The 24,976-nt window shown below is 42.8% G+C and overlaps 1 protein-coding gene across 5 annotated transcripts in view; it reads right to left on the reverse strand.

Moving 5' to 3' along the window:
• Nucleotides 1-24,907, reverse strand: part of Cd86 (CD86 antigen) — a 97,203-nt gene extending 72,296 nt beyond the window's left edge. For 2 of the 5 annotated variants that reach the window (XR_384517.1, XM_006521741.1), the window contains exon 1: nucleotides 1,278-1,549. Coding sequence is in view for 2 of the 5 variants with exons in the window: in XM_006521741.1 (XP_006521804.1) it covers nucleotides 1,278-1,306 (29 nt within the window). In the remaining 3 variants the exon portion in view is untranslated. Of the gene's footprint in view, nucleotides 1-1,232; nucleotides 1,252-1,277; nucleotides 1,550-24,696 lie in introns of those variants that run through there. The other 3 variants (XR_003951744.1, NM_019388.3, XM_011245812.2) reach the window with 3 other exon arrangements.
• Between the last annotated feature and the right edge of the window lie 69 nt (nucleotides 24,908-24,976).

Here is a 24,976-nt window from a genome sequence, read left to right on the forward strand (position 1 = left end):
GACTTTTTCATACTCCTGTTTTCAGTTGCAGTTCTGCCCCGGAGATCCCTCCCCTTAACTCCCACGTCCACCTCAGTTTGAAACTGGATGAGCTTGGAGCTTTTGATGCTTCTATTGAAGAGTCTGCTGTGTTTTAACAGTTTACCTTTCACGATTTCCCCGTCTCCCCATCCTTGTCAAATTAATACAATAGAATCCTCCTCTCCACCCGGGGGTGATAAGAGAAGCAGACTCAGTAGACACCGTTTCAGTCAGTAGTCACCCAGAACCATTTCCTCCTCAACCAAGGCTTCTCTCCATGTGATTAATACTACCTTCCCCAGTAGATGCTGCAGGAATAATCATCTCCCTGCATGTCACGGATACTCCCTTATACCTAGGACATATTAAGAAGCCAGCAAACATATGCTAAATGCATAAATGAGCTGACATTTCATACAGATTTCACTTAAGCTTCGTTGAGTCACACCCACAGTGTATACAGCAGCAGCAGCAGCAGCAGACTCGGTGCGGAGCCACCAGATCTGAGCATGGACACAAACTCATTTTAGTCCTGAGATGAACGTTCCATCTAAGGAGAGCAGGCCGACTCCTAAATTATTATAATTTGAGGAGTGGGAAGTTCCCTCGGCCAAAAGTTCTTTTTCACCTCTCTCTCCAGAAGCTTACAATGCTATTAATGGAAGCAATATTTTAAGCCTATTTGCAAATGCAAATGTGTACACAGCAAGAGGAACACATCAAACCACTGCCTGGACTCCTTTTTAACCTAAAAGCATTTTTCCCCCAAATGAGTTGCAATGTTGAGACGAGGCAGCTGGATAGGAAGGAAGAAGAATTTCTGGGCCTGTCATGGAAAACTCACACAGGCAATCAGAGGCCACTACAGAGAGAACTGTGGGAGTTTTCCTCTTCCACATTGCCCCGGTATAGGAGCTCTGGGATTGCCAGTGTCCACCAAAAACTTTTTCTGTAGCAGAATTGCTGGGAACTCCCAGCACCCCAAAACCAAGAGCAACTGCCAACTATTTGGTATATAACCGCTTCTATTTCCTGCTTGTCCTGTCTCTCGGCTCCATTACAGCACATATCTGGATGGAGGAGACTCATTTCTGTAATGCCCCACATCTGATGTGGACGGTCAGAAACTCAAGTGGTGATTGGCAAAAGGTTTAAGCACTCACCCTCTGCCCTCTCCCGCCCGCCCGCTCCCTCTCCAGCTGACAGCCCACCTCTGCACATCTGCCCCAGCTGCAGCTCCTGTATCCCGTGCTCACCAGGTTGCACATGTCTTGATGACATACATGTCACCAGTGCCTCTCCACCTCGGCGCTCAGGGACCACACACACAAGCACAGCAGCATTCCCGAAGATCACAGGAACATGAAGAAAAAAATAGAAGGTAAAAAAAATAGAAGAAGAAGAAAAGTAAAAGGAGCCTTGTCCGCTCCCCAGGCCTCCTGGGCGTCCTTATACAGGAGAAATAATCTGGGGACTGAAGAACTCACATACAGAAAGGGGAACTGACTAGAGAGACTGACACCACAGACAGGGGCTGTGTCGTGCTTGGTTCCAGATAACTTCTGCTGGTAGGTGGGCATTTCCACTGACGAGAATGACTAGACCTGTGCCCTTGGTCAGCCAGCAAGTGTAAAGCCCTGAGGGAAACCCCAAAGACAGCCCCTTCCACAAACACAACAGACACATCCCCAGGCACCAAGAGTCCCAGGAGTACAATCTGTGAAGTCTGTGGCTAACAGTTTAAGCTCTGTGCAGCGTCTGTCTCACTCCCAACCAGAGAGCCGAGGAGGAGTCCTCCATGAAGGGCCTTTCCATAGATCCTTCTAGAAGCCAGTTTGCACTACAGATTACACTGACCCAACCCTAGCTGTCCAACCCTAGAATGCTTCTATGACTTCTCTCCACCATGCCTGGCAAGAGCGGAGGGGTTCTTCTGAGCTAGGAGGGAAGTCACATGCATAAGTGTAAGTACAAAGTGTGCTCTCTGAATCTGGGTCTTCTATAGAGTTTACACATCTGGGAATATGACTCTTCCTCGGGTACTTGGATCCTTTTCCTGCCAGGCTTTGGCCTTCTAGCCAGCTGGGTTGGGTGGGGCATTTATATTTCTGTGAGGTGAACTCAGGACAGAGGTAGCCTCACCAGCCTACCTTAGAAGGCACCTCACCAGCTTTCTTAGAGGCTAGCTCTGGACCCCTGGAGGGCTGCAGAAACTATCAAGGTTGTTTGTTATCTTCTGGTTGATGGACTCAGAGCAGGGGAGGGAGTGTGGTTTGGGGTGGGTAGTTTCGGTGGTCCCCCATCGAAGCCTGGCTTGACTGCTGGACTCTGGACAAATCATTGGATATCCTGGAGTCTGACTTCTGACCTATGGGGTGCAGTGCGCAATAGATGTCCTTGCTGCATGGTCACGAGAAACAAAGGAGATGGTGAAACTTGCAGGTAATTCACCTGGCGTGCCACGAATTTAATTAGCCTTCATTATTCCTCTCCCATTTCCTTCTGAGTATTTTTCAGTCCTCTGACCTTTCCACAAACGTCCTCATTCTGTGAACAAGATCCAGGTTGGTTCTTCCCAGACAGATCTGAAAAGCCAGTTACCTTCAGTCCAGGGCTGCTCAAATCCCTGGGTTCCTGCTGGGTTGTGGGTCATCACTTCCAACCAGTGATGCTGCATACTTATTTTGGAAACATTCTTTATTGGACAAGCACTACTGGAATTAGGGGTGTCCTCTGGATTTTAGGAGCGTCCTTTTTTTTATTTATTTGAAAAGATCCATGGTGGTTTCTTTGTTGGAGCATACAAGATCATGCACTTATCACAGTATAGGGGGATTCTTGAATATGACATTTAGTTTTTAAGTGTTCTTTTTTTTCCCACGAACTCACCAATCCAAATACAAGATGGGGACTGGAGAGATGACTCAGTGGTCAAGAGCATTTAGTGCTGTATTGGAGAACTGGAGTTTGGACCCCAGCACTCATGCCAAGCAGCTCACGAATGCTTGCAACTCCAGTTCCAAAGGATCTGACATTTCCTTTGGCCTTTATGGGCATCTAAATGCACAGACACATACACAAACAGACATGGGCACACAGATGCACACACACACACACACACACACACACACGGGCACACAGATGCACACACATACACACATACACACATGAAATAAATCTTTAAATATGGATATTAAAATACAAGGTAAGTTACATTTAATATGCTGCTATCGAGTTCCCTTCCCCACCCCACCCCACCCCTGGGGATTGAACCCAGGGCCTTGCCATACTAGCACTTGTCATACTAGAAAATACAACACCTGTTAAGAGAACTAGATGAAAAGGACATTTTGAGAACACTCCTAAGTCCACCACTCCTCGGCTCTGGATGGACCCATAAGTGCCATTTAGATACTCATCCTTGTCCTGCTTCCTAGAATCACCAGAATATATCCCTGCACTATTTTAGATTGCTGAAAGCAGATACAAAATCCCTCCGTAGATCTGCCTCTCAGCCAGTTACCAGAATTTTGACCCAATCACTCCCCACTAGTTATGGTCTTTAGGACCCTAATCGACAGCCTCTTTCCGACCAGCACCCTCTCCCACAGTGAGCAACATACATTTCAGCAGGGCCATTTCAGAAACATAGAATCAGCATCATCTCTGATGCGTCAACGCTCATGTTGTCTTAAAAAAGAGGTGGAGGCTGGCTTAATGTGATTTCCTTTTAACACATTGGGTTAAGTCTCTACCTCCCCACCCCCCAACTCTTGTCTCTGTGTCAGTGTTTAGGGCTAGCTCTCAGTCAATTAAAAGTCCTCTCTGACTCTCATCCGTGCCATCAGAGGTGAAGGGGAAACAGGGTGCCAGAGAGATGGTGCTGGCAGAGTGGAATGATAGGTTCCTTGTGCTTGTCGAGGAAGAAGTTTCTGCAACCTCGGGAAGCTGCTCTCTGCCCACTCACTCCCAGATGTTCTCAGCTCAGCCCAAAGCTACAATAAAAACAGGGGAGGGAGAGGAAGCAGAGATGGCATTGGGCACTCGCAAGGAGTGTGCCTTCCTGAAGCCACACCCAATCATTGCCCAAGAGATGGCCGCTGGGAGTACCTACTTGAGACTTATATCCTGAGTGACAGAACCAGAAACCCAAAGACATTTAGAACACCCAAACAGGTGTCTAGCTCCATTTTCCAACTATAGCCACTTGTTTGCTAAGTGGCCCTCTGTCGCCTGTGTCGGAAGATAGTCTAAAAGGATTCTTGATGATGTAGAAATGGTTTCAATACAGAACAAAGAGGTTCCCAGAAATATTTATAATGGCATTATTTTTTGTGGTGTTTGTTTGTGTTTGCATTCTGAGTATTCTTGATACAGAGATGTGTGCTGGGGCAAGGGGACATGAGAATTGAATACCCGTGGTATAGGTGATCCTTGTAGGTGCCCCTGCAACCCTAGAATATTTCTTCCCTTTGAACTGCAAGAGAAAGAGAAGACAAAGGAGACGTGTGGGTTGAAGGGGCAGTGGACACCCAAGCACCCTTCCCTTCATGTTCCCATGGTAGTGATTTCCTAAGGGCTGGATGACTCACACCTAGAGAGGCACTAGCTTCAGCTCAGATTGCAGTCTCAACAGATATTCCTGAAGTAGCGCAGGTTCTCTTATCCCCATAGCAACCAGCACAAATGCAAGATCTTTTATCAGACACCAGATAAACCTCTTGGATCTTGAAGCATGGGAAGGAATCTCTTGTATGACCAGCAGAATGGAATCTGCTGCCCCAGGGGCATGTGATGGTCTATATATCCTTAGCCCAGGGAGTGGCACTATTAAGAGGTACAGCTTTGTTGGAATAGGTGTGTCGCTATGGATCTGGGCTTGGATACCCTTGTCCTACCTGCCTGGAAGTCAGTCTTCTCCTGTTTGCCTTCAGAACAAAATGTAGAACTCTCAACTCCTCCTGCACTATGCCTGCCTGGATGCTACCATGCTCCTGACTTGATGATAATGGACTGAATCTCTGAACCTTTAAGTTAGCCCCAATTAAATGTTGTCTTTGTAAGAGTTGCCTTGGTCATGGTGCCTGTTCACAGCAGTAAAACCCTAACTAAGACAGGGCAGAATGCTGGTTCAGTAGTAGGATTACACTGAGTTAAAAGAAACATAGGAACTGGGCTTCCTATACTTTGGAGGCAGGAAGATAGCAAGTTCAAGGCCTGCCTGGACTACAGAAGGAGTTCGAGACCATCATGGGTGACACATTGAGACCATCTCAAAGCAAAAAGTGAAAATAAAGTTGAGAGTGTAGCGTGCTGATGAAATATTTGCCCAGAATCTGCAAAACATTGGGTTCAATCCCAGTACCCCCAGTACACCCTTACACCCCTGCACACACACTCACAAACCTACCCCACATACACACACATACGCACACTCACACACTGCATAAGGGAAGTAAAGGTTTCATGTGTACGTATATGTTCCTAAACAGAGTTTAGACACATTCACCCATGCAAGGTCAATGAAATGTGTTTGTGAACAGAATTCCTGAACTGTTCTTTTTTAAAAATGAATTATTTATTTATTTTTCTATGTATGTTGAGTGTTTTCCATGAATGTGTATCTGAGAACCATGTGTTCAGTGCCTGCAGAAGCCAGAAGACAGTGTAGAATCCCCTGGGACTGGAGTTTTAAAAGATGGTTGTGAGCCACTAAGGTGCTGGAAATCATCAAATCTTGGTCCTCTGGAGGAGCAGCCATTTCTCCTAATTAAGAATTAGTGCAGTCTAGAGGTGAGCATCTTTCTAGCTCTCAACTCTGCAACACGAGTTCTAATAAGTCAGGATAGCTGTCACCATCCCTAGGACATAACTCGGCCCTTTTAATGAACCTCTGATGAGTCCACACTTCCCTCCTATACTCTGGGACAACACACAAAACATTCACAGTGAATTTTCCTTTTATTGTTACTGTAAAACTGTACATGCAGAAGCCTTCCTCCTTAAGGCATACACACACGCTACTAAGAGGGAAAAATATAAACCACAGACTGGGAGGAAAATAGTTGCAAAAGACCTAATATGATGAAGAGGCTCTGATCTAAAATATGCAAAGAATGCTTAAGATACAATGACAATGGGTTGGAGAGATGGTGCAGTGGTTAAGAGCACTGTTTGCTCTTCCAGAGGTCTTGAGTTCGATTCCCATCTGGTGGCTCACAACCATCTGGGATGTGTTGTGCAGGCATACATGCTAATAGAGCACTTATGCACATGAATAAAATTTTAAAATATTTTAAAAATATAATGACAAGGAAACAAATATCCCACGGTGAAAACTGGCAAAAGATCTGATTATGTACCTGGCTGAAGAAAGGGTACAGGAAACAAATAATTTGTGCAAAGAAGACCAGTGCCATGCCACCACAGAGCTGCCAGTCAAAATGATGACAAGATTAATACCAGAGACTATCAAATGCTGATGACCATATGGAGAAACAGCAGCATCCACTCATTTACTTTGGAAAAACAAATGATAGAAATGCCAGGGAAGACCATTTACAAGTTCTTAAAAACCGCAATATTTCCAATGTATGAATGGCAACCACACTTCAGAAAGCATTGATTCAGTGGAGTGAAAAACACCCACACAAACACCTACTCACAAATAGTAATGCCAAATTTGTTTATAATTGCTTAAAAGCTGGGCACAAAAGCACCCAAGTCTGATTTCCAGCACTGGTGTCAGGCAGTTCACAACTGTCCATAGCTCCAGCTTCAGGAGACTCTGTCCTCTGTTGGTGTCTGCACTCACATGTACATGAGTGCACACACAGTTACATGCATATAATTAAAAATAAAAATAAGTCTTAAAATTTAAAAAAAAATGCTTAAGTAGACTTCTTCAAAGAAGACATTCAAGTTGTCAACATGGAAAAAAAAAAGATACTCTTCAATAAGTGCACGGACAACTTATACATCCATGCAATGATGTAATGATTAATGATAAAAGGAAAGAAGCCACCAGGATATGAAATACATGGAGAAAACTTAAATGTTTGCAACTTGAGTAGAGAAGCCAATCTGAACAGCCTACATACTATACAGTTCCAATAGCATGATATCATGAAAAAGAAAACACATGGAGACCGTAAGATACAAAGGTGGGGGAATAAACAGATGGTGCATACCATCATGTATGATAGGGTAATGGCGGTCATGGCAGTACACATTTGATAAACCCATGTAACGCATAAGAAAGAAACTTAGTCTTCTAAATCATGAGCTTGGTCAATACTAATGTCTTAACACCTGTTGATTGGTCCTAACAACTATACTACCCACTGAAGATGGTAATAGTAGAGGAAGCTGGGTGCTTGGTAGATACAGCGAGGTGGGAATTCTCTGTACTATCTGCTCAATTAAGGAAAAAAAAGAATCTAAACTGTTCTAAAAATAAAAGCTATTAATTTAAAGACACACACACACTAACCACACATACTGATTCCTGGCAAAGCGACTAAATCAATAATGTGACATTTTAGCTCCTGCACTGGTGGGAAAGTGAATTAGCATTCGAAGGCTCACTTCCCCATGGTCCACTCAGGGCATCAAAATGCCATGCATACAGCCTCTCTGAGAAAAATCTCCAATGTTGTATTTATAGCTGCTCTCGATAATTTATGCATATTTCTGGTGCAGAACCATAAACCTATGTCAATTCCTTAAGTAAGTGAAAGAAAAAAAAAACCCACCATTTTCTGTGGGTCAGATACATTTAAGAAAAGTAAAAGTTCCAAGTATCTATCTTTCTCCCTCTCCCTCGCTCTCTCCCTGCCCCCTCCCTCTCTTTCTCCCTCCCCTCTCCCTCTCCATCTCTCTCTCTCTTTCTTTCTCTCTCTAGAGGTACACTATTAGAAATGTGGTAGATTTCTCTTTGAGAGAGGATGCTTTCTTTGTCTATCCCATGAGCACATCTTATATAGTTAAAAGCATTTGAGGTTTCCGTTTTTCTTTCCCGGTATTTTTTTTCAGCCTTTATTTTTGTTGTACAAGTAAGTCACTGACATAGGAAGGGACCCTCTTTTTCATAAGCTCCAAACAGATTTCTGCACTCCCCACCCCACCACCTCCCGATCTGCCCCACTAGCCCCATGCTGGCTTCTCTGTTTCCTTAGCTGTCCTTTATTCACTTTCTTGTGATGCAAATTTACACTCATTAATCATTCGGTCTAGGAAACCAATGTCTATTGTCTGTCAGATGCATTCTAACAGTTTCTGAACCTAATACCTACCACCCAGACCCAGGGACATACTTCACCTGGATGTTCTCAAGGGAGAAATCAGAAAAGGCAAGCCACCTAGGGTATTTGCAGGGAGTTTTCAATTGAGTGCAAAGACTCTGTTTTCTTCCCCACACACGATAGCTTCAAAACCTATAAACTTTAACAGCAGCCTACAATTAGGTGAACTGAAGACATCGTTCACTTTACTGAGGGGACTTATATTAAAACCTGGAGCTCATGGTTGAGTAGATAAAAATTGCTGTGGGGGTGTGTATACTCCAGGCAGGGTGCGGCTGAGCTGGAGCGTCTGCAGAGATGTAGTTACATTAATGCTATAGGCAGCAGAGAATATGAGAAGGGTTGGCCTGGTGGACCTCGGGCTAGTGACTATAGCTGCAGCAGATGAGGCCTGAGATCCCAACATCCAGGGTCTGAGGGAGGGAGGATTGCAGCCTGGTGAAGACACAGCAGAATAGAATGGGGGCTCCTGGGAAGCGTGTGTAAAGCACCCCACTGGTTCATAGGAAACAAGACAGACCATAGGTCAGGGAAGCAAGGATAAGGTTGAGAAGGACCATGTGGGGAGTAATGGGGAGATCACCAGTCACCCCAGGGACACTGGAGACCAACCAGGGTATTCTAAGAAGACATTCAAGGGACTTTTCCTATCTTGCCTGCCTTACTGGGCATCCAGACATGTCGTGGAAGGAGCTACTCAGGACCTTGGGTTAACTGCAGACTCTAGAGACACACAGAGGCACACACAGGCCTGATTTCTCTTTATTCCTTTGTATTCCTGAAATGTTTTCTGTCTTCCAACAATACATGACATCAAAGATGTCATTACACCATTTGAGATATCTGGCCTTGGGCCCAAGGAGAGCTGGAGAAGAATAGTCCCTGCCCTCTTGGGACCTGGAGCTGAAGCAGGAAACCTGTCCCCATCCAGCAAGGTCAGGTGTCTGACCAGGTGATTGTGAACATGCCTGGGGACTAAGAAAACTCAGGCTCTGCATACCGAGTGCCCTCTTGGCTTATCCATTCTGAGAAATTGCCATTTCCCTCAGACCCTCTTTTAGAAAACGCAGAATGAGGTAATATTCTAAATGTCAAAGTTGCTGGAAGACATCGGTCCATGTTTTTTCTTTACAGAGGAGGGCAGAACATGCATAACAAAAGTAACACATTTTTTGAAATGACAGTATATTTCAAATTTGAGGAAGCCAGGATTTTTGAAAGTACCTTATGCAAAAATATCTGGGCAGGGGTCTAAATAAGATGTGAATGGTAAAGTAAAATAAAATAGGTCGGGGCACATAGAACACAGACTATATAAATGACTAAATTTTTTAAAGCTATTTTTTTAAGCTTCTATTTCACCACAGGGGTGGGAGAAGGACCTCTGAAGATCCTAAAGCTCACTTCTGCATGACATCTTTAAAGCCAGAAGCAATGAGCGGGACATTGGTGAACCCTTTGTATGTGCATTCACACACCTGGATTTAGTTTTCAAGTTAGTGGTGCAGGACCACTGAGGTGGTTTTTAATTAATTAGTTAGTTATTAGTTAGTTAGTTAATTAATTCATGAAAACTTTTGCAGCTCCTTTCTACTCCCTTCACACTCTTCTATCTTCTTAGAAGATTCCATTGGATGATGCTACTTAGAAGAGATCTTGATGAAATCCACAGTCACTCATCCTGAGCCTCACTTCTGAAGAGGGCTTCCCTTTAAGCTCTCTTTAGACTGAAAACAATCAGAAACAAGCCTTACACCGGGTGGTGCTCTTGTAATGGGAAAAGCTGAGATTTTGAAGGACATTTCTAAACCAACCGTGACCTTTGTGTGTCTTGTCCTGGAGATAAATACTGCTTCTAAGTGGCTTTCACTGTGTCTGGCCTATTTGCATACAATACAAACAAAAGAGGTTATTTTTAAAAAGAAGTGTCCTCTTGTTTTTGTTTTTGGCCCCCTGGGATGGCGGTGGTCAGGCAGACGTGTGCGGGTCATTTTCATGCAGTGACTCCTGTGTGAGCTTGGGTTTATGTCACTTTCCCTTGCCTTTCTTACTCATCAACCACTTCTGGTTCATTAGTGGCCAGTTTTGGAGTTCTTGTCTCACCTGGTGTGGACTATGACATCTCCGTCTCTTGGCTATGAAACTTCCTTACTTAAAAGACCCTTTCTTTTAAAAGCTAGGTCACACTTCTGAGCAATGCTGTTCACAATCTAAATCCAGTTTTACTTTTCGATTTTTATCACTCTTCTATACAAATTACCTGCTAGTTATAGCCCACAGCTACTCTTTTCTGACCTCCAGGCTCTCTGAAGACTTTTTGCTTCCATGAATACCACATAAGCTGTTCCTGGTGCCTGGGGCTCCTTCCCTTGCCTTCACAATGACAAATCTCTACATGCCTCAAAATACTCTTTTCAGGATGCCTGTGTCTTCCTCACAAACAGAAAACAGTGTTTATTCATCCCCACAATGGCTTCTCATTGTGTTCAATTTTCTTGGCTTGAGAGCCTTAGTGTTGCAGGATATTTGATCACACTGCCCCTTGAACCCTGATACTGTATTGTTTACTGAAAAAATCTGTTTCTAGTTGTGGCGTGGCTCAACTTTAACACACACCTTTCTTTCCTCTGGCTGGAATACAGACACACCCTTAGCACACACCTTTGATCCCAAACAATGAAGGTAAAGTTAGTTTGAAGGAAGAAGCACCCATGTTTAGAAGTGATGTCTAATTGAGTGGTAGACAAAGTGATGAATCAGAGAAGGATTTGACAAAATATGATATGCCCAGCTCTCATGAGAAGAGACAGAAAAGGGAAGCTACTTATGAGAGAGCAGCACACAGACAAAAGAGGCAACTTTAATGGGACATTTGTTGCAGAGAGAGAACAAGCTAGACACAGGTAAAGATAGAACGTACCAGAGAATGAGAAGGAGCCAGAAGATTAGAACAGATTGCCAAAGTTAGTATGAGGCTAAGCAGAGCAATTCAGTCAGAAATTGAGAGAAGCCAGATTGCATCAGTCAGCTTGGAGAGGAGTTTGAGCCAGAAGAACTGAGCCGAATCATTTAGCCGGAGAGGGGAAAGAACTAGGAATGGGTGAGTTTATTCATCAGTAAGTCTTAGAGGCTGAAAACATAGATAAGATTATAGATAAGATTATACAGAGGCTAGAAGCTTCCAGGACTAGGCCTAGCTTAGCCGACTGAGGCAGTAAGCCTTGGAGATGATAATTATATCAGGTAAATAACAATTATTTACACCTTAGGGTAGGGCCATATTTCTCTCCCCTTGGCATTCATTCTACTTGATACCTAGTTGTAGGTCCAGCCTGTGGCTCAGTGTATCTACTAAGTCAGGATCTGCCAACAAATGAAGTAGGCTCCTTGCTGTTATTGTATGCCTTCAGTCCTTCATTTAATCTTTACAATGTATGTAAAATGTTTGACATATGAGGAAACTGAGTTCCAAGGATGACACAGCCTGTGTACCCTTCAGTAGGGTATAGAATTGAATCTATTCTATTTTATGACTGTTGTCAGAGAGACAGATGGATGCACCATGCCATTTATTATTATTATTATTATTAATATTAATTTCCTGAATGCTGTATGACTTGGCACTTCTCAAGTGATTCTATCTTTCTATTCTGGTTACTATCTGTGCGACCTTGAGCTAGCGGCTGAACCAGTTTCTCATTCTTTTCCATTGTTGGAAAAGCTCTAACCCATTTGGCCCCTGTCAGGATTGGAATGACAGCTATAGGAAATTCTCAGCATGGACCCTGCCCATCACAGAAACTCCATGCTCCATCCCACTCCACTCCACTTTGATCTTCTTCCTCTTACTCCTTATCCTCACAAAGTCTGGAACCATTCAACTTTCTTCTTTTTTTTTTGTTTTTGTTTTTGTTTTTTGTTTTTTTTTTGAGACAGGGTTTCTCTGTGTAGCCCTGGCTGTCCTGGAACTCACTCTGTAGACCAGGCTGGCCTCGAACTCAGAAATCCGCCTGCCTCTGCCTCCCGAGTGCTGGGATTAAAGGCGTGCGCCACCACGCCCGGCTCCATTCAACTTTCTAACAGACAAAGAAGCTAGAGCTCTGTGATATTAACGACCTATGCAAAGTTCCTTTAATCTGAGGAAATATCTTTCCTGAGGCCCCCTAGAACTTAATAAGACCCTCCAAAATAGCCAAATAAATAAAGGGACCATGGTATGAGCTCATGTACAAATACATGTGTAAGCATTTAAGAGTCTGAGTTTGGCCACCCCACCCCACTCCTCCTTTTCTGACTTTTCTTTTCCCTGACAGTCATGACCGTTGAAGGCAGAGAATCCTGGAAACAGAAGCAGTGATCAGCCAGTGGATGAGCAAGCTCACTTCTCTGATCTCTGCTTTCTGAAATCTCCATTCATTGATTTCTCAATCTAGTTCCCTTCTTCCTGAGAGACGCTTTCTTCCCCCCTTCCCTCCTTCTAGGGCAGAGATCTCAGATGAGAAGGACCTGGCTTCCCTGAGGAGGTGGGCTCACAGGATCCTCACTTGCATTTCACAGGGCTGTCTCTGACAGGCTTCCTGCCTTCTTTGCCCTGGTAAGTGGTCATTCCTGCTCTCAACGTGAGGGTTCTTAGACTCAGGTCTGAAAAGCCTGAGCAAGGTCATATTCTCAAGTGAAGGCAGCCAAAATGGAGGAGGAGCCAGGCTTCCATTGAAGGTGGGCAGCCTCTGTTGACTAGCTGAATTTTCCATGGGGAATGTGGCCTCCTGCTAATAGGCACTGTAATTCTTCAGAGGAAAACAGGACCTGGGTTTATGCAGATTCTCTGGATGTATGTATATATACCTATAGGTATATATATGTATACGCATATACATGTATATATGTATATATATGTATATGCATATATACCTATAGGTATATATATGTATGTATGTATGTATGTATGTATGTGTGTGTATGTGTGTATGTATGTGTGTGTATGTGTATATGTATGTATATGTAAGCAATTAATCTTGATGAAGCTTTTGTTTTATTACTTAGTTAGTTAGTTAGCTTTACTCTGCTATTTCAATGACTGGGGGGACCACTTTTAGTTTACAACCTTTAATTTCCCTACTTCCTCTGTACTTTTGTTCTTATTCAAGGCTCCCTCTCAGCTCCTGCCTTTATTGCTTGGTCACCAGGGCATGTTTTGCACCATTGTCTCTGTGGTGTGAGTATGTGAGTACGTGAGCACTTGTGCTTGTGCGCACGTGTATGAGAGTGCACATGGGAACCAGAGGTCAATCTTTGGCGTCTTCCTCCATTGTTTTCCACAGACATTTTTGAGACAGCGTCTCTTACTGACCCTGGAAGTCACAGATTCTGCTAGACTGATGGCCACAGAACCCCTAAGATCTACCTGTCCTTGGCTTCCCAGCTCCAGGATTTCCGGCATGTACCACGTGGCTTTACAAGGCCATTGGAGATCAAGTGAAGGTCCTCGTGCTTACACAATAGGAAGTTTACCCATTAAGCCATTTCCTGAGCCCTGGGTTCAAATCTCTACACAGAACCACGGTCTTTTGTGCTGCTAAAAGTACCCCTCCCCAACACACACACACAAGCCAAGACTTATATGCACATACACACAGACATACATGCACACTTGTATACACACACACTTCTAAGTAGACATATAGGTAGATTGTCTTAACAGAGAGTAAGAGATGTCTGCTCTGGTGATTTGCCCTCCCTATAGTGGCAGTAGCGTCTACACAGGATCCCTATCTGATCCATCTTCACCTCTCCAACATCACTGGGTAAATTAATAAAACATAGTCCCAGCCTCCCCCTTGCTGCCTCTGGCTCACCACATCCTGCCTCCACTGTAGTATCTTCCTAAACCTTTCTACTAACATTTGCCTCAATCTCCTGTGAGTCCATGTTGCCCTAACAGAGGTCAAGAGGTCAAGGTAAAACTGGTAGAACAGTGGCCAAACCAAGACCTTCCAGACCCTGAACCATTACACAAAACCAGGGCATTTCATCAAATGTTTACAAATTTTACTTTCTGGCTCTTTGTCATGCAAGACCAGTTTATACTGCTTTGTCCTTACACGCAGAACAACAGTGTGGAGACTAATGACTGGCAGGAACCATTAGTTTTCACCATTTGTACCCCATAGGCTAGACAGAAACCATACACTCAAACCATGCACTTCCAGCATCTTAGAATCTCTGACAGCCAGTCCTGTTTAGAAGCTCAACTTCACCACAAGAGTACTTCACACTTAAATTTTCACTTTACTTTATATGTATGGGTGTTTTGCTCACATGGATGTCTGTGTACCATGTGTGCCTAGTGACTGAGGAGGTCAGAAAAGGGTATCTAATCTTTTAGAGCTGCAGTTCTATGTGGTTGGGAGCCACCCTTGGGCGCTAGAAATCAAATCCAAGTACTGTGGAAGAGAAGTACGTGGTGCTCTTAATTGATGAGCCAACTCTCTGGTCTAACCACAAGACTGCTTTATACTTCATTGCACTGAGTTTGCAGGATGACGTAAATTTGCTGTAGATTTGGCAATTGCTACCAAAGAACCTGTTTTTCCTAACCGTACAATCTAGAGGGAGCCATGCTTGCTGCTTCTGGCTGTGTACTGTTTTCTTTAAAATCACATGGTCTTGTGTCACATTCTGTTATTAAAATGTTACTTTCAATTTCATGATTAGTTCACTGACCCATCCATTGACTATTAAACACCTTTAACCATTTAGGCTGACTCTTAGTTTTCATTATGTTAAATAATGATGTGATATTCGTTTCTGTGCAAAAATCTGTGCCCCCACGGAGGTAAGAAGATTATAGCAAGATATATAAGCATTTCTATAGTAAATAAAATGGTCATTCATGGATCTTTTAGAATTAAAGTACGACTGTGAATTTAGTCATTAGTCATTCGTAGAAACTAATGCAAAAAAAAGAAAAGAAAAGAACAGAAAAGGAAGGAAAAGGGAAGGGGAAGGAAGGGGAGGGGAGGAGAGAGAGAGGAGAGGGAGAGGGAGAGGAGGGGAAGGGAAAGGAAGGGAAAGGAAAGGAAAGGAAAGGAAAGGAAAGGAAAGGAAAGGAAAGGAAAGGAAAGGAAAGGAAAGGAAAGGAAAGGAAAGGAATAAGAAAAAAAAAGTCATCACAGCCTTGAAATAGAGAGCTGAGCACAGTTCCTGCAGGTGTAATATCAGATACTTGTCTGGATTACTTGTGAGTTTGAGGCCTGGGCAACTTAGCAGGATCTTATCTCATGTTAGCCTGGCAGCAGAGTGATTGATTACTCAGCATGCACCAAGCCTTAGGTTCAAAGAAACTTAGAAGTGCATGTAAATATCTATGGTCCAAAAGGTTTAAGAGCAGATTTTCACGAGCAGTTCTTGAAGCTACTTACAGGGCTACCAATCCCAGGACAGGATTTTATAGCAGTGTTTTAGGCATTCTACCTTACATAAAATGAAGTTAGGTGGCTTTGTGGTTTGGCTCAGCATCTTCATCTGCATTTGGCTTGCCCTCGTGGCTATAATTAGGAGGTCACCTGTCTTATATTCTAGGTAAGATTCCATTTCCTGGAACTCATCAGAAATGATAAAGCTCAGTGCTGGGGAAATGGATCCATTGTTAAAAACTTTTGCTGCTCTTCTAGAGGACCAGTATCTCCTGGCCTCCTCAGTGGTTTGATCTATTTACTACCAATGAGTTTTTTGAAGAAAGAAACATATTTGCTCATCTTTAATGTCTTCAATGTGGACCAAAGTGCCTGGAATTATAGGTCTGTGTCTTAGCCACTGTTCTATTACTGTGCAGAGACACCATGATCAAAGCAACTCTTATAAAAGAAAGGACTTAATTGGGGCTGGCTTACAGTATCAGAGGTTTAGTGGACTAGCATCATGGCAGGGAGCATGGTGGCAGGCAGATGTAGTGCTGGAACAGTAGCTAAGAACTATATCCTGATCTGCAAGTGGAGTGAGAGGAGCTGGGCCAGGCATGGGCTTCTGGAACCTCTAATCCCACCCTCAGTGACACACTAGCTACATCTTCTAAGTTTTCTAATCCTTTCAAACAGTTCCATTCCCTTGTGACAAAGGATTTGAATATATAAGGTTATGAGGACCATTCTTATTCAAACTACTACAGGCTTAATGAATTTTTTTAAAGCTATTATGAACAAGAGAAGCAGGCAGTGACCAGACAGATACCCTCTGTTGTGACTGAGCACTGGAGAACTTGAATACATGTTGACACATGTCTCTCCTGTCCATGAGGAAGATAATCATTTAGAGTTTCACAACCAGAGGCACAGGAGAGCACTGCTAATGTGTGCTCATTTGCTTTCAGACTCTTGCAAACTCCACAAATTGATAATTCAATAAATGGAAATTACTTGGGAAGGGGCTGGATTGTCATGTGTTCAATACTTAGTGAAGATGAGCATTTTCAGTTTTTAAAAATTATTTTTTTAGAACCCATTTTTAAAACTTTCAAATAATTGTAGATTCAAAGGAAGCTAGAAAAAAATATACAGGGGAACCTTGAACACTCTTCTACCAGTTTCCTCCAATGGTAGTGTCTTGCATAACTGTTTTAGAATGCCAAAGCCAGGAACTCAGCAATGAACAATCGGCAAACTCGAATCCAATTTCACCAGTGTTTCATGCTCTCACCTTTCTCTGTGTGACGCTCTACAAAATTCTATCACCTCTGTAGGCCCATGTGATATGTGCCATTGCCATTATGCAGAGCATGGAGCTGAAGAGATGAAGCAGTGGTTAAGGTGGGATCGTTCTTCAGGGGATCTGAGTTAGGTTCTCAGCGGTAATGTCAGGAGGCTTATAACTGCCCGTAACTCTCAGGCGATCCAATTCTATCTTCTGGCCTCCTTGGGCCCCTGCATTCATGTCCATGTACACACACACACACACACACACACACACACACACACACACACACTATAGACTGATGGTATTCCCAGAGGTACCCTGTGCTGATTTTTGATAACTGTTCCAGGAGTCCCTCACTTCTACCTTCTACCTCATCATACCCATGGCAACCACCAGTCTGGTCCCTGTCTCTGTTACAATAGCAGGTAAGTGGAAGAAGCAACTTGTAACTTTTGGGGGCTGGCATTTCAGGTAGGGTAATTCCTTAGCAATTCACTGGAGTTTTTGTGTGAACAGATAGGTCATCTCTCTCTATTGTTGAGCAGTACTCCATGGTGTGCCAGAGCTTGTTTTACTACTCACACTAAAAGTCATTTCTCTTTTTCTGGAATCTGACTATTATAAATAAAGCAGGTATGAATATTTATGTACTAGTTTCATGTAAACATGGGTTATTTCTCTGAGATAAATGGTAACTATTGGAATCATACAGTTACATGATAAGAATATGATTATCTTTGTAAGAAACCACAAAAGATTTTTCCAGAGGGTCTGTACCATTTCCACACTTCCCAAAAGAGAATGATCTTGTTTCTCTGCAGCCTACCAGCACTGGTGGGAACATTATTAATTTTTAAATACTCTTCAGGGATATGGTAATTGTTCACTTTGATCTCAACAATATTTAATGATGCTGATCACCCTTAATGTGGTAATTTATCATTTATACTCTTTTTTTGGAGAAATCTCCTGTTACATGTTTTGCCTGTTTCTCGTTGGATTATTTGTTTTTCTGTTCTGTCTAACAAACGAAAATGTGTTCATAATGTTTGATTGCTGTCATTTAATATCTGGGAAGATGAACTTTTTATTTGTATTTACTTTTTTAAAATGATCGAGGCACAGTAGAGAGAGGCATTGTGGGTCAGGCCTGGAGTCCAGCCCTTGAGAGGTAGAGGTAGGAGGATCTTATAATGGGGTCCCCTGTCTAAACACACACACACACACACACATACACATCACACACACACACACATCACACACACACACACACATACACACACACATACACACACATACACACCACACACACACACACCACACACCACACACACACACACACACACACACACACATACACACACACACACACACACACACACACATAAAAACACACATCACACACATACACACACACACACATACACACACACACACACACACACACACACACACACACACACACACACACATACCACACGGAAGAAGAGAGAGAGAGAGAGATTGCCTACTGAGTAATTGACCACATTGGGTTTCCTTGACTATTTTATGAGCATCGTTTCTATTCCAAACCACAGTATAAAATAGCACAACATCCATTTCGTCTGTATTCCTTCTGGTGCTTTCAAATTCTCACAGTCTCAAATTCTCCATGAATACTTGTTTAGTTGGTTAAAAATCACTATAAGATAGGGGTGGCAAACTAGGTTTACTTTCTGGTTGGTTAAGTGTTTTAGCTTTCCCCAATTTTACCATTTCCAAGCTGTCGTTTACTAACTAGCTCAGATAAACTAAATGTTGAGTCATTTTTATTTCTTATTAGATCTCTTCTCTCATTAAATCTGGTAGCTTTGAATCTAATAATATAGTGCAGACTCTTCCCTTTTAAAAGATTTATTTTATTTTATTTATATGTTTGAGTGTATCTGTCTGTCACCAGGTGTGTGCAAACACTTTTAAGGAGTCTAGAAAAGGGTGTTACATTCTCTGGAGCTGGAGTTACAGGTAGTTATACACTCCCTGTAGTAGGGACTGGGAACGAACTCAGTTGCTACGAACAGAATCTAGACTTTTAACCTCTTGGTTGCCTCTCCATCCCATATTTTGGAGTTAAGTTGAAATGGTTTCTCTGTGTAGCTCTAGTTGGCCTAGAACTCACCAATGTACAGCTGAGTGTCCAGTCACTCAGAGATACCCCTGCCTCTGCCTTATAAGTGCTGGGGTTAAAAGCCTAGGCTAGGCCGGGTGGTGGTGGTGCACGCCTTTAATCCCAGCACTTGGGAGGCAGAGGCAGGCAGATTTCTGAGTCCGAGGCCATCCTTGTCTACAAAGTGAGTTCCAGGACAGCCAGGGCTATACAGAGAAACCCTATCTCGAAAAACCAAAATGCCTAGGCTATTATTATACCTGATTGTGGATTCTTCTGGATTCAAAAATTTTCAAGCAAACACATATATTTCTGTTTTCCATTTCTACTGAGTTATACTATGGGTTTTTTTTTTTTTTGTCTGCTTATTGATATAAAGAATGAATGCTCCCTACGATTCTAGTTATGTTTGACCCATCCAAATCCTTCTTCAAGAAATCTTGGATAAGCAAGTTTCTCTAAACTCCACAATGCAAATTGGACTCTATGTTGGTACAAAATCCACCATGTGAAATGGTAGCTTCACAATGTTTGTTTGTTTGTTTCTGAAATCCTTTTCAAACAAGTTTTGGTTGAAAAAGAAATATCGACTTCTCTCTTTGCTTAGCTGGTAAATGTGGGGAGAGGGCCCTTCCGGGTCCAGCTGACGACTTATTGTCATTTCCATGAAGATTTATGTTAGATCATCTTTATTTGTGTGTGGCTATGCGTGCCTGAGCACTCAGAGACCAGACTATTAGATCCCTCGGGAGCTGGAGTTACAGATGTTTGGAAGCTGCCTGGCATGGGTCTGGAAAGGTCATCTGCAAGTCTGTGCTCTTAACTGCTGAGCCATCTCTCCAGCTCCCAACTCTGTGTCATTTTAAAAGGCAGAAGGGAGTTGATGGAGGTGTCAGGTGTTATTTTTGCATCAAACTTTCTTAAGAAGGCGTCCATCCCTCTGGGCTGCCTCCCCGTTCTTGGCGTTCTGAGGCCAGTTCCCTCTGTTCACCTGAGAGTGTCAAAAAGGCCACCGAGAGTCTCCGGATAGTTTTGGCCATCACACCTTTCTGGAGAATTGGACACCGTGACTACCTTCTCCCTTGTGAAACATTTTTGTTCTCTTAGATGACCTCATCTCTTCTCAGTTTCTCTCGAGTCTCTCAGATGTTCTTGCTCGGTTTCTCTCACTCGCCACTCTCACAGGCATTTGCTGACCAGGGCTGTGGAAACCGAGGACCAGACACCAAATGAAGAAACCATACAGGTGGTTTTTAATTTTTTTCCTTTCTTTCTTTTCTAGAAGCCAAATGTACCAGATGAAGGTTATCAACTGTGTTGGCACCTTTAGAGAACTGTCAGGGAGGACTCTGCTCCCAACCGCTTTCCTTACCACATAAATATTTGTTTTTCTTCTTCCTCTACAAATGTTTCTCCACCCAAATTTCCTCATCTCATTTACAAGCTTAGATTAAGACACCCTCTAGTGATCCCATATTTATCTTATCTTTGTAAAAAGTCCTGTCTCTAAATATGGTCCTATTCTGAGATAATGATGTGAGAGGTGGGAGAAGGGCCCTTAGCACAATCATTTAATCATCTTTCCCGTTATTTATCATGGGCATATATCTCAATGCAGAGTTTTGGTCAGTATGCTTTGTCCCTCCATGAACACGTCCTTGTTTTCTTACACTTGGTTTCTAGGATAACACTTTTGTCCTGGTTTACTCCAACTCTCCAGCCAGTCTTTCCTGTTCATTCTAGACTGTTCTTCCTCATCCTTGGCCCCGCTGAGATTTTCCAGGTTCCATCCTGGACTCCTCAATCTACTGTTCCCTGAGAACTCACGAACAGGAGAATTTTGACTACCAGATTCTGAGGACTCTCAATGTCCGCCATGCACCAAGCCTTTCTTGGGCTTGGCACTGGCTTGTGTTCTATCTCCTCAGGCATCTCCGTCTAACTGCTTAAGTCCCCCGCGAGCAAATGAACTCACCACTTGTTCCCTCTCTCCATTTGCTCCAAACTCATTCCAGTTCCAATGTCTTTCATTATGAAAGATGACACCCCACACTTAAGTATTCTCCCATCTCCAGTCTCCACACAGGTTAAAAAGCAAAACAAAACAAATCTCAGCAAGGTGGCACAAGCTTTTAATCCCAGAACTCAGGAGGCAGACGCAGACAGATCTCTGTGAGTTCATGGCCACCCTGGTCTACACAGTCAGTTCCAGGACAGCAAGGGCTATGTAGAGAGACCTTATCTCAAAAAAAAAAAAAAAAGAAAGGAAGGAAGGAAGGAAGGAAGGAAGGAAGGAAGGAAGGAAGGAAGAAAGAAAAACAAAAGCCCACAACAACAGCAACAACAACAAACCCAAATCACAGCAAAACTAAAAACAAGCAATCACCCTGGATTCTAGTGCTCAGGCAATCTTTTCCTCTCTGATGTCACCATAACTGGTCTCGGAGCCATTTCCTGTCTTCCATTAACCCTTTGCTCATGCTTTCTCCCTGAGCCCGACTTTTCCCTCAGTCTTCTTTTTTTGCACCATTTTTTCCCCCAGTGTTTAGCTTCCCACGGGAACCAGCCACTCAATGGAGGCTGCTCTTCTCCTTGGGCACAGCTTGTTTCAGGCCAGCCCTTTAGGTTCGTAGCCTGGGATCCCTCTACCAAGGCCAGTGAACATATCAGGGAGGGAAGACAGGACACAGGACACATTAAACTTCCTGAATTCTAGTCCTAAGAATATCATTATATAGTTATTTAATTTTTAATAAGTAATTTCTCCTCTGTTTCTTAACCACAAAATGGTAATAATAAAATGACTAATAATAGTAATTACTAAGTTCTTACTAGAGCAAAATTCTAAGCACTTAATATAAATTATCCCATTCAAACCTCACAACCACATATGACCTCACTGTCAGCCACATTTGACAGGCAGGAGACTAAAGATTAAACTAGCTCAGCAGCTTGTTTAAGGCCCACACCTAGAAGATGTGTCAATGTGGGGTATGGTATTCAAATATACAACAACCACCAAAACCAAAAAAGCATAATTCAAAACAAGACAAAAGGCTGAAGTCCTTGGCAGAGGGCTCCTACAGAATCAGAGCGATCACAAGCAGACACAGGAAAGTCAAGTGTAGTTGCTGGTTTCTTTCTTTTCTTTTAATTTTCTCCCTACAGAAATGGTTCAAGGCTGAGAGCATACAGTGAAAAGTAAAAGCCCTTACACATTTGGTGAATTTTGTGCACGTGCACATCCTGTCTACAAAAGGGATAGCACCATGCCTCCCACTTTTTCCATAAGCTAAGCACATTAGAGACTGTTCTTTAGCCGAGTTTCCCTTTTTAAAACGATTTCATAATATTCCATTACGGGTGTTTCATAGATAACCAGTCATCTATTTTTAAACAAGTGTTTCTAAGATTTCCCACATTATTAAAAAAAATAGCAAGAAAAATATCCATGTCATTAAACCTTTACTAACATCTATCATTGTGTAGTAAAAGATAAACCGGTCTTGTTAGACAGCATATATCCTTGAGGAAAGCTATGTATTTCAGCAGATTTTTTTGATCAGAAGGGGTGCATAACCATCAAGGGACAATATAGGCGTATATTCCCCTCTCCTTAGTAGCATCGGAAATTCTTGTTTGCTTTTGTTTGTTTGTTTGGTTGGTTGGTTGGGTTTTTTTGTTTGTTTGTTTGTTTGTTTTTGTTGTCTTTTTGTTTTTTTCCGAGACAGGGTTTCTCTGTATAGGCCCGGCTGTCTTGGAACTCACTTTGTAAATCAGGCTGGCCTCGAACTCAGAAATCCACCTGCCTCTGCCTCCCAAGTGTTAGGATTAAAGGCATACACCACCACGCCCGGCTACTTGCTTGCTTTTGAAACAAGAACATTTATTAACATTTTCATTTTTTAAAAAATGATAATTTACTGTTATGATTTGCATCACTTTTATCTCTAAGATTCAACATTGTTTGTTGCTATTTATTGCTTGTTACTGGCTTGGGGCATCAAAACAAAGAATATCTTAAACAAGCACCATCTAGACAGCGGCCTGTGACCCAAAGCAGCGCCAGCACAATTCAGCACTATGGCTTCTACAGCTCCGTGGAAACTCTAAGGTATGACACTTTTTCATATACATTTATTTATATGAAAATTTAAAATTATGCTCGAGAGGAAAGAAATTGTTTTAACTTGGAAATTAATCTGTAAACTTTTGAAATAAAAGCAACAAAGGGGCTTCTGAAACCAGTTGGCACTGGGTAGAAGAGAGAATCCCAAAGTGCAGGAATAAATAACAAAGGGCAGAAAAACAACTGTGCCTCGAACCGACCATGCCTCCAGCCGCCCAAGCAAAAGAAGGGCAGGCATAGCTGCTTCTAGGAATCCTGTGCCCTGAGAACCTGCCACAGCAAAGAGGACAAAAAGGATTTCACTTCCATCCTCAGGAGCCTGGGAGCCTTGCTCAGCTATTAATTAATACAATGATACTGCCTGTCCGGATACCACTGTGAAGTGTGACATTAATGAAATAATATTAGCGAAGTGCACAACATGCCAGGCATCCCACAGACACTGGGTAACTGAGTTACTCCCATTGCCTATTTGTGTCTTAGTTTGTTGTTATTGTTGCTGTTGTTTTCTTGAATACAGTCACCCCTCAGAATCTGAACAAATTCCAAAATCTTGGGTACTCACGTTCCCAGTATAAAGTGAGGTCATAATTTGCATGTACTTTAAATTATCCCTAGATTACATACAATGCATACATAATTACATATACAATGTAAATGAATAACAACAAGAGCCCTGTGCCTGTTCAGTATAGGCACAGCTATAGGCGAGCTGCATTTCTATCTTAAATGGGAAGTTGCTCACAGGTGGCCCGCTGAGTCCATGGATGTGGAACTTGTGCATTGAAAGAGCTGTCTGTGCCTTTTCTCTGCATTTTCTTTGACCTTTCTTCTTTTGCCTTCTCTATTTGACTTCTTCACTTTTATATCAAACTTTAAAAAAAAAGTGCCACCTCTCTTTTCTCATACTTATACAGATATTTAAAAACCCAATCCAGACTTAAAAATCAACGACTGTAGATATTTAATATCTGAAACACAAATCAATCACCTTTGGGGGGGGAAACTATCAGCTGCTTTCTTTTGGTACCTCAGATAAGTCTTACCCCCATGAAGGAAAAAAAAAGTCATTGTAGGAAAAAAAAGGGAAAGGAAGAAAGGAAGGGAGGGAGGGAGAGAGGGAGAGAGGGAGAGAGGGAGAGAGGGAGAGAGGGAGAGAGGGAGAGAGAGAGAGAGAGAGAGAGAGAGAGAGCTTCCTGATGTGGGAGCCAGTTACCATTTTCACATAAATAGCACCTTCCCTTCTGCGCTCTCACTTTGGGTCATTAAATAGACACATTGCACACGAGAGCTGTCTAGGGCGGCTGGCTCGAAGGACAGAAATGAGAGTGTGGTCTCCAGTCTCAGCCTCCCGCTGAGGTCATAATTCACAAGTCATACTGCAAATAGTAGAAGCGACCACTTACCATCTGGGGTCCATCGTGGGTGCTTCCGTAAGTTCTGGAACACGTCTACAGGAGTCTGGTTGTTCAAGTCCGTGCTGCCTACAGGAGCCACTCTTACGCGTCTGCTTGCTCCTCTTTCTTCCTCAGCAATGACTGTGTACCCTGGTGGTTGACTTTTTCTTAAGGGTTGTTCCTCTTTTCTTAGACTTGAGGAAGATATCTTTAACCCTTTCTTTGCTTTGTAGATTATTCGAGTTCGGTTTCAGTCTTGAGGGTTTTGTTTGTTTTTTAAACAATTCAG

Source organism: Mus musculus, chromosome 16, assembly GCF_000001635.26.
Source record: "Mus musculus strain C57BL/6J chromosome 16, GRCm38.p6 C57BL/6J".
Lineage (NCBI taxonomy): Eukaryota > Metazoa > Chordata > Mammalia > Rodentia > Muridae > Mus > Mus musculus.